We start from the raw sequence: 10329 nt of genomic DNA on the forward strand, positions 1-10329 counted from the left end.
GGGTAAGGCCAGGGGGTTGGAGGGAAGGGAGTGGAAGGGGCAGAGGTGGAGGAATGTGATGTGAAAAAATCACTGTGCTCTCTGGTGGATCCCTGCCTGCTTCAGCTTGCCTAAATGAATTCATGTTTTACCTTATCTGCAGCTTTAGGCTTTTAAATCAAACTCACCTATATAACTTTGCTGAGAAACAGAACAGATGTGAGTAAACTAGATCCAAAGTTCAATGGTTTGGAGAATATTTAAGATGGCACTGTTAAATCTTTTGTTCTCACTGCTTGCCTTCTGAGGGTTTTCAGTAATAAATTATTAGGTTTCCTTGCTCTTCATTGTCTTCATTATTTTGGATTACTTTCTCGTGTTCCTGTGACCCTTAAGTACTCCCAACACAGCTACTAAGGATTTCTCTCAGGAGGAGGGACATGCTATAAGTCTCCATCCTTCTAAAGCAAGTTGCATCTAGAAATGGTATTACAGTTAATTTAAAACCAGAAGTTTAAATTGCAGTAGCTGGAAGTCTGAGGCCTTGGCAAGCTTGATGCCCTTTTCTGTTGAGACTGAACACCTGGCATCATCTGCTGGTTCTACCGGTAACACAGTGCTCTTGAATTCTCACGTATCTGTATGGACATAGCAATATGCCTATGGAAAGATTCTGAATGAAATTAGGGAAGCAGCCCTGAATTGTATCTAAAAGTTGAAACAAGGAATGCAGAAGTTACTTTTCCTCAGGTTTGATATAAGAATTGGTCATACCAGTGGTGGGATTTTGGTGTTAACATAGTAAAGATTTTTTTTTTTTACTGTAAATTAGTGACTTTGTCCTTCACTTCTTGATTTAAACAGGCTTGGGATGGCTAAAGCCAAAGTATAATGGATTAACTTGTTTTACATTAATTGCAGGGCATTCTAAGGAACAGATCTATAGAGTTATAGTTTTTTTCCATGGTGTGTAGTTGTCTAGCTTCCATGTACCCATCTGCACTACAAACTTGTTAAAGTCTTGTGTTTGTGCATCTTGCTAATTGCCTGCTACTCTCATGTCCTAAATTTACTGTGATACTGAAACAACCTGTGTCTGTAAGAACACTAAAATAATACCACTTTCTTCAGTCATCAAGAGAAATTAAGTACTTTTTTTAAAGGCTTATCTGAGAAGTATTTCTTCTTGCTGACAGTGAGCATCTGTACCTGTTCAGTCATACAGCAGTTGACTATAAATGTAAACTAGTTGTTTGTTTTGGAAAAAACAGAAAAAACTTTAACCACCATTTCCTGATCTGTCGTGGTCTATACTTGGCAGTTGAGCTGTACAGTCTAGCATATTTCCAATAAATGTCATACACAGTAAACCTAAGCACCTATTGCCTAGTTAACTGCAGCCTTTCAAAGCTCCCTGGCATTGACAGTTGGTTCAAAGGAAAGATCAGTGTCCCGTTGAGGTTCACATTTATAGAAGAACTGTAGAGTGCCAATAAAGAGAGCTTCTGTGAAAGCAGAGTTGTTTGAGAATCCTTCCATTTCTCATGAAGGATGTTATTTCATTTGCACAGGACCTGTTCATTTCTTTCTCAAATAATTTGATAGCTTTGCTTTATATATTGCCATAGAATGAATAGTTCTAAAGGTGAGGAGGGTACATGTTACAGCTAAGCTGATTGCTTACCTTCAATGATAGGAAACAGTCCTGTGTCTGCCTGCCTTCTTGTTCCTGGCTGTAGTGTCCTGCTTCTTGCCTTGCACTGAAGATAGTGGTCTTCACAGCCTTTGTTGAGCCAAGTCAACTTGTTGAGCCAAAAAAAACATGAATATGAGTAGTGATACAATCTTTAGGCAGCCAGCAGCAAGGTGAGACATGCTGCAAGAGAAGAAATTGAGGATCTCCTTATCTATAGGAAGCTAGTGGGTGGGCTGAAATTGTATTGCCTCTGCAATGTCTACAATAATTTCATACTGCATCTACTAGGAAGAGTATTTGATTCTGTATGTTATTATGTATGTTATTACAAGAGTAAAAATTAAAAATTACAGTTTTGTAAAACAGTAACATTGTTAGTTAGTCTTTCATCTCAGACATATGTATCACAAGCTCAGCACAAGATGGCTTTTTTACATTTTCTTTTTCTCCAGCAAGGTTTGACAGTCTTTTAATCAAAAAGTTTAAAAGCGCTGAGCTAAAAAAATAGTATCAGCTAAATAATGTGTATATATTATCCAGCTGAATATATCAGCTAGAATATAATAAAATTAATGACATATGTAGTAAATATTTTCCTAATCAGGTGTTATTATTCCTGGAGCCTGGTCAACTTTGCAGATACCCTGGTAAGAAATCTGTTCAATAATATGACAAATAGCATCATTTGGGTGAGTCCTTGTTAACAGGTTTTTGGAGACTATGCAGATATTATTTACCTGTGAGATAACTGCTTTGGTTTATCTAGACTTAAACTTTTACATACAGCAGCTGCAGCAAAATCTAGTAGGTATGTTGTGAAATTGGGAGTAAGGAAATGTGTATCAGAACCCCTACCTGGAATTAATTTATATTTTGTAGTTGTGTCATATTCCGAATGATCTATCTGAAGTACTGGAAGCACGTAACCTAGTTTTATTTTCTTTATTTATAATTGCCAGTTTTGAGGGACATGCAGAAAGCTATGCGATTTCTCTGCTTTTCTTGTGAAAGAGTAGACAGAACAAATGGAAGCAGAGTGCTGCTGCACAGACAGTATTTCCCTAGCCACAAAGAAAGACACAGTAATGGCTCGCTCTTACCTAGGATACTGAGTCTCCCTTGCCTTTCAAAGAAGGGCAAGCACATATGAGACTTAAAAATTTCTGAAAACAGGCTCCAGCCATTTATGTCACCTAGGTGTTTTTAAAACTCTTATTCAATATTATCATCAACTGTGGACAGAATGTTTTACATTATCATGTTATTTTGTTGTTATATCATTTAAAAAGTAACATAGCTACAAAAGTTATTAAACATATTAAAATAGGAAGTAACACACAAGATTCTTAAAACCTGAGTGTACCTGAATCCTGTTCTGCAGATCCCGGGTCTCTCCAGAGACTGTTTATGCCAGATTTTGTAGAATGGACAGCTGTGAACTTGGATGACACCGCAAAATTATTTTTACTTTGAATCCAGGTGTCCAAAAGTTAAAAATTAATGTCTTCATCTGCTTCATCAACTAACCTTCAAAATGATGTCCTGTGATAAGAAACAGCACATAACTGCAACTTTATCTTAAGATTAGAGTTGATTTTGGAGTATGTTTTCTGCTGGTGCTCTGTGCAGAGTGCTGTACTTAGACAAGAGGAGATTTAATAGGAGATAAGCCGTATTGTTAACAGTATGGCATGATTTCCAGTAGCTGTGGAACAGATTAGGGTCATCAGCAAAGAGAAGAGCAGAGCTTTACCAGCACAGCCCAGTATGGCTTATACAGGCAGAGAAAGGAGATAAATCCATAGCTATCAAAGGTAGGAAGCTTTATTACTGACCTGCACATTTTATACAATAGTGACCATAATTCCATGTTTCTTGACAGTGTTATTTCCTAGAAAAATGTGCAATAACTTTGCCATCTTAAATTATAGCGGAAGGAACACAGTGAGGAGACGATGGAATTTATAGTGTGTTGGAAATCATATTGATACTGGCTTTTTATTGTATTGTAATTTGCCTTTTGCATAATTATTTGTTCTCCCCTGTACAATGCACTTGAGAAACTTTTAAGATTAAAGATAGACAGTCACAAAATGATAGTAGTGTTAGTTACAAAGGGATTTTTTAAAGGTGTTAATTATTTTTATTGTTTTATTAAGAATATAGGGCAGCGAGCAAACTTGTAATTTCATCACAAATTATGCATGTTAAGAAAAATTCATTCGTTTTGCCTTTTGATCTTTAAACATTGTGCTCATGGTAGAATTACAACCATGTTGCATGAACTCTAAAATTACAGATGCATTATGAATAAATATTAAGTGTATTCAAGACCTCTCATAATTGGTACATAAGCAACTCTTTTTTTAGTCTGGTAATTTTTGTGTTGTGCTAAATCCCCACGATTTTGATATTTGAATAATAAGATATCATTCCTGTCAACCTCAGTCCATGTTCAGCAGACACCTCCTTCAGTTAAGAGGTGACCTCAGTGGGAGTTCCCCCCATGGTGATTATGTTAAATCCGTTATACACTCACCTGGACGTCAGCTGTGTAATAAGATGGGCAAAGCTTAGGTGTATTGACCTGAGAAGCTGCAGCCTCCTGTAAGTGTGTATCTTTCACTTTCTTGGTCCATAAAATGCTTTTTTGATGGCTCTCTAAAAAACTTTACGTGCATTCCTGTGCCTGTGTCTGGAAAGACAACAGCAGGTTTCAACTACTCTTTGCTTTACAGCACAGTCTTGAGTCAAGAGAAGGCTGCTGTAGATCTCATACTATAATGAGATGCACCTTTATGAACTGAAATATAAGATGTTCTGTTCCCTTTTTAATTAGATGTCTGCCTTCTATCAGAACTTCTCTTTAGGATATTTTAACTAAACAATTCAAACTAACCAGAGATTTTAAGATTACTGTTATTACAGTACAGGTTTTATGTCCAGGGGTACAAAGTATAAGAAATAAGATGTCTTTTATTCTGAAAAACTAGTAGAACTGATGTTGCTGACATGTTCACTTCTTAGTCACACAACCAGTTTAACATACTGGTAGCTTCCAAAAATAAATTCTGCACACGCTGCAAAGAAAAATACTATTTTCTTTGCCATTTTTGTTAGCATCACCAGGAAGATCCACATTTTTTAGTTAGATGTTATGGATCAAATGGAAATAATCCCTCACCTTTACAGTCAGAGGCCCAGTTTGACTTGTTGCCATTTGCAACTATGTATTTTTTTTTAAATCTCTCTCTATAACCAGCAAGCAGCCTGGTATCTAAATATCCTATGGTATCTGGAAAAGAACCACAAAAAAATCCTAATTTCCATTCTATTACATAACTATTATTTTATTCCAGACCTTCAGGACAGGGAGATGGCATTTGACAAGAGGGTATTTTTTGTCAGACTATCATAGATGCTAAAATCTGGAGACATGCCAGGACAGAAGAATGTCTGCTACTGTATGTATTAATCTGTACTTGTACTTCTGTACTGGCCCTCAGTAAAGGAGCAATATTCTAAATAAGTCTGTGAGCTCTCATTACTATTTTTTATTTGATTATATTTACTAGCTCCTATTACTATTTTTCTGCACCAAAAGATAAACCACTAAGAGACATAAAGATTAAAACTCTATGCTTAGTTTCAGAAGTAATATTATTTGGGTTCATTATGTCTTTTTGTTTTGGCATGTTATCAGATATCTTTAGTTTAAGGTACTTCTGATTTAAGACCAGTCAGGTTGTTGATTTATTTGGCTTTTCAGTGTCATCTCTTCAATCTACCTGGACCTACTTGGTCTCACTTTTGTGGCCTCCCTGGACCCCTCCAGTGTCAAGACTTCAGCCTCCTTGGAACTCTTTAAAATCCCCTTTTCAGATCCTTTGGATTTATCCAGTCTGAGCAGTTTGTCCTCTGTGGACTCCTCCAGTCTCACTTCTTCATCTTCTCTGGACCTTTCAAGTCTCACACCTTCAGCCCCTTCAGACTTCTCCAGTACCTCCTCAGAGCTCTCCAGTCCCACCTATTCAGACTCCTGGGAGCGCTCCAGCTTCACCTCTTCAATTTCACTGGACCTATCAAGTGTCACTTCATCAAGCTCTCTGGATCTCTCTGGCGACAGTTCTTCAATCTCCTTGGATCTCTCAAGTCTCACCTCTATACCCTCCCCAGATTTCTCCAGTCCTACTTCTTCACCCTCTCTAGACCTTTCTAGTCTCACTTCTTCATCCTCTCTAGATGTTTCCAGTCACACTTCCTCAGCTTCCTTGGTCTTTTCCTGTACAGTCCCTCCATCCACACTAGGTGTCTCAGACCACACCTCCTCAACCTCTTCAGAATCACTAGATTTTACTGATTTTTTCATGTTTCAGGGCTCCTCTAAATTATCCTTATCGACCTCTGAGGATGTTTCTAATCTCATCTCTACACCCTTTCTGGATGTCTCCAATCTCACCTTTCAGGATGCTTCTTTCCTCACTTCCTCAGTTGCTTTGGACAGTTCTAATCTCACATTTTGAGTTCCCCCAGACCTATCCACTCTCACATTTCTGGATGTTGCTAATTGCAACACTTCAGCTTCTCTTTACCTCCGCATCTAACCCTCAACACATCCCTCCTTTTCTCTACTACCCCTCTATATCTTTCTAAACTTTCCTCCTTTATATGCTCTTTCCTAAATCCTCTTTCTGAATGTTCTTATCTGAGGAAAGTCTAGGGCTTTACAAATATATCCCGGCATCTAAACAAAACTGGGCATCAAAACAGGTTGCACAAATCTATAATGGTGCCTTGTTTACAGCTGCCTAAAGATCAATATATATTCTGGAATTTTTGTAGAGCACAATTTCTGTCACTAATCTAATTTCCATTCTGTCTCAGTGTGGTACCTCTCCCAAAAGTTTAATTTTCCTAATTAATGCTGAATTTTTATCTATCAAGATCAACAAATACTAAATAAGAGCTAAACATGCAAATAATTGTGTATCTCCATTATGGATTTAAATCTGAGTGCATTGCACAGAATTGCAGGCAGAGGCACTTCATGTGGAGGTACAGAGAGAAAACTGGGGAAAAAATAGCAGTTGGGAGACAGGGGTAGGGAGAGGAATCAGAGAAGGTGTGGGGCAGGAATAGAAGGATAGAGGGACACATAGCTGGAAGAAATATGTCCAACTTTGCTAGCATGACTTTTTTTCTACCAAGCCATATTTGTGTCCTGGGCTACCCATGAGGCTTAAAATAATCATCTTGATAACTATGTTACCTATCAAATCATCAGAAGATACTATTAAAACAGCATTTGTATGTTATATCCCCTTTATCAATATATGTAAGTAGTGCAGTTGTGTTGCATCAAATATGTTCTATAAGTAGCAGAGAGAGGCTTCCTTAAATCTTTGGTGCTTTCTTGTATCTTTCTGATATCATTGGTGTAGTTGGGTTTTAGAAAACAGGTATGTTTTGTTTCAATATCATACCACTGGTACCCTTTCTGTGTTAAAAGCACTGTCATCATAAACAAGCATTTTTTAACTGATTTAATTTCTGCAAGTTGGAAAGCTTTGCTCTAATATGCCATGTCTGTCCCAAAATTAGGATAAAAAGGGCTCACACAAAAAATAAATAAGGAAATAAATGCATGAAATAAGAATTATTTTCGGTCTCATTTATGCTTCTTATTTTCTTGAAGTTATGTAGGAAAGATTGTAATACATAGATTTTAGAAATGAATCCCGAATTCAGTAGGAGAAAAGTTGTTTAGCAGTATAAAAAAAAATCACAAATCATGAGTCCAAATGGACAGAACTAGAGTAATGTAGCAGCCTAAAGTGTCCACTTTCAAAAATGGATGGATGAACAGGGAGCTATGGCGAAGCTCAAACACACAATAAAAGAAGACTACAGAGGGTGGAAGCAAGGACAGCAGCCAGAAATCAGGTTAGGAAGGCCAAAGCCCTGATAGAATTAAATCTGGCGAGGGATATCAAGGGCAACAAGTAAAACAAGGTACATCAGTGATAAAAGGAAGACTATGGAGAATGTGGGCCCTCTCCAGAAGGAAACAGGAGACCTGGTTACCCGGGATCTGGAGAAGACTGAGGTACTCAATTACTTTTTTGCCTCGGTCTTCACCAGCAAGTGCTCCAGCCACACCAGCCAAGATGCAGAAGGCAAAGGCAGGGACTGAGAGGAGGAAGAACCCCCCACTGTAGGAGCAGATCAGGTTTGAGACCATCCAGGGAACCTGACAGTTCACAGGTCCATGGGACTGATGAGATGCATCTGCGTGTCCTGAGGGAACTGGTGGATGAAGGGGCTCAGCCACCATCCATCATATTTGGGAAGTCGTGGCAGTCCAGTGAAGTTCCCACTGACTGGAAAAGGGGAAACATAACCCCCATTTTGAAAAAGGGAGAAAAGGAAAACCCGAGGAACTACAGGCCAGTCAGCCTCACCTCTGTGCCTGGCAAGATCATGGAGCAAATCCTCCTGGAAACTGCTGGGGCACATGGAAAATAAGGAGGTGACTGGTGACAGCCAACATGGCTTCATCGGGGGTAAATCCTGCCTGACAAACTGGTGGCCTTCCACAACGGGGTTACAGTGTCAGTGGGTAAGAGAAGAGCAACTGATGCCATCTACCTGGACTTGTGCAAAGTATTTGACACAAAGCCTCTATGCAAAAAGGACCAAAGTCACCAGCATTTCCTCAAGACCTGCACAGCTGCTGGAGGATTCATATGTATTTTTTGATGTAGTTTGGCTCTGGGTGGAAGAAATAGCAAAAAGAAGTATACATACTTAAATGTAAGGATTTAATAAAAACCCAATCCATAATCTCCTTAAATCCTTAGTCCTAATTATTTAAATGAACATTATATTAGGACCAAATTGTTTCCTTATCAAACATAATTGAAGTCTTCTCAGAACATTTTGCTTATTTTATATGGAAAATTGTCTATTTTTCCATTAAGTGTTGACAGACTATGATAGCTCCTAGTTTGCTATGTTGTCTGTTATGTATTTGTTTAGTGCAAATGACTGAATATAATTTCAGGTGTGTGCATAAATGGTTTTACATCCAAAAGATTCCCTTGCTGAAACACCATGCCTGATGGGATAAGACTGAATATTGCACAGTTTGGCCACACATGGATCAAACCTCCAAACTTAAGACAGTCTGTTTACAAAAATCATAGGTTCCACTGCTCCTAAACCATTTTCTTCTTTGCAGTCTTATCTAGAAAAAGCTAAGAACCGATGGCATAGAGGGGCAATGAATTAGCTGGAAGAAAACTTGCTTTTAAACATCTGCTTGGATTCCTAGCTTACAACAGGACTACTTAGCAATGAATTAAGATGTAACTAACCTAAGTGCTATATAAGTAGCCACTAGCCTCGTAGAAGAGTCAGGCCTTAATTTCTATTCTTTAGTTAACTGACGCGTAGTGTGTTTCTGGCAAATTACCGGCTCTGAATCACGGACGATCAGCGCACTCCCGCTTTTCTGGGCCCCCGAGGCAGGTCCCAGCGGGCCACACCTGGAGGCGGAGCTGAGACCTTCCCCACACAGTTCCTGCCAGGGGGAACTGGGAGAGACGCCTCGGTGTAGTGTGGTGCGGACCACATCCATGACGTTTTCAATCAGTTCAGCACCTTCTGTGTAATGGCCCTTAGCCCAGTTGTTTCCAGCACCTGAATTACCTGTAAACAGAATTACAGAAATAACAGCCACAAAGTTAAGAAAATTTTGAAAGGCTATGAAGATGAGAGTTAAAAGGCCGCTTTAGGACAGTTGACTCTAGTTAGTGTGCTGACAGCAAGCTGTACATACCATGAATAAAATTGTCAGGTCGAAAGAGTGGGCCTATTTTGCTAGACCGTACACTGTCCATCGTACCAGGTTCCAGGTCCACCAAGATAGAACGGGGCACGTATTTATGGGCTAGGACAAAAGAAAATAAATGCAAAGAATTATTATTAGAAGTCAAAGAGACAGGCTTATAATCTACTCTGAAAAATCCAGCCCACCTATAGGATTTGGGATATTTTTTCTTTTAATTACTTACTATAATCTTCATGTTGGCTCTGCTAATTGCCATGCCAACACCCTATCAGTGCTGAGCACTTACAGTAAGCCTCATTGAAGTACACGTTAATTCGCTCAAGCTGCAGTGACGCATTCCCATGGTAGTTTCCAGCGATGTCAATTCCATGTTCATCACTTATCACCTCCCAGAACTGAAAAAAGGAAAGAAAGGTTCAATACATGCAAAGGTTGGTTTGTTTGGTTTTTTTTCAGGACAATGTGTTCAACACCAGCTCTCATGCCTGCTGACACGTAAAGTAGGAACTGTGCCTGAAGTGGGGGGTGTTTTGCCATTTATGTATTAGATCAGAGAGGGGCTCCTCTTCTCCCCTCTCCCCAAATAAGTGCAAGGGAAAAGTTTAGTAGACCATTTATGCTGTTTAGCCATTGCCCATGCACTAATAGGTGGAGGCTCTCAATTTGTTCTCTTTATAGTAAAGGAAAAATTGGTATTAATTTAAATAACACAGGTATTAGTTGATATGAGGTTAACAAAAACGTTGGGGCGGGGAGGGGGGGCAGATTGGGAGAGTTGTTTTGAAACCTTTCACATACAAGT

At 38.9% G+C, this 10329-nt stretch overlaps 2 protein-coding genes and 1 long non-coding RNA gene across 6 annotated transcripts in view; 1 reads left to right on the top strand and 2 right to left on the bottom strand.

Annotated features, from left to right (window-relative positions):
* ZNF831 (zinc finger protein 831) overlaps positions 1–3289 on the bottom strand; it is a 55148-nt gene extending 51859 nt beyond the window's left edge. For all 3 annotated transcript variants that reach the window (XM_026862105.1, XM_026862106.1, XM_026862104.1), the window contains exons 1-2: positions 3039–3289; positions 1664–1855 (exon numbers count right to left, since the gene is read on the bottom strand). The gene's annotated coding sequence lies outside the window, so the exon portion shown is untranslated. The remainder of the gene's footprint in view (positions 1–1663; positions 1856–3038) is intronic.
* Positions 3290–3369: 80 nt separating this feature from the next.
* LOC113487493 (putative protein TPRXL) lies at positions 3370–7522 on the top strand. Of its 2 annotated transcripts, XM_026862115.1 has the most exons (3): positions 3408–3489; positions 4124–4282; positions 5445–7522. In XM_026862115.1, exons 2-3 carry the CDS (start codon positions 4182–4184, stop codon positions 6196–6198), a joined length of 855 nt encoding a protein of 284 aa, XP_026717916.1. In that variant the 5' UTR covers positions 3408–3489; positions 4124–4181; the 3' UTR covers positions 6199–7522. The 2 variants fall into 2 exon arrangements, 1 of the variants encoding a protein (XP_026717916.1); XR_003399804.1 differs by lacking the exon at positions 4124–4282 and having other exon boundaries at positions 3370–3489.
* A 1780-nt stretch (positions 7523–9302) lies between these two features.
* Positions 9303–10213, bottom strand: LOC113487543. Its single transcript, XR_003399812.1, has 3 exons — positions 9814–10213; positions 9516–9626; positions 9303–9385 (listed from the first exon to the last, which is right to left on the bottom strand). It is a non-coding gene; the product is annotated as an uncharacterized LOC113487543 (long non-coding RNA).
* Between the last annotated feature and the right edge of the window lie 116 nt (positions 10214–10329).

This window comes from Athene cunicularia, assembly GCF_003259725.1.
Source record: "Athene cunicularia isolate RWA chromosome 20 unlocalized genomic scaffold, athCun1 chr20_part1, whole genome shotgun sequence".
NCBI classification, from domain to species: domain Eukaryota; kingdom Metazoa; phylum Chordata; class Aves; order Strigiformes; family Strigidae; genus Athene; species Athene cunicularia.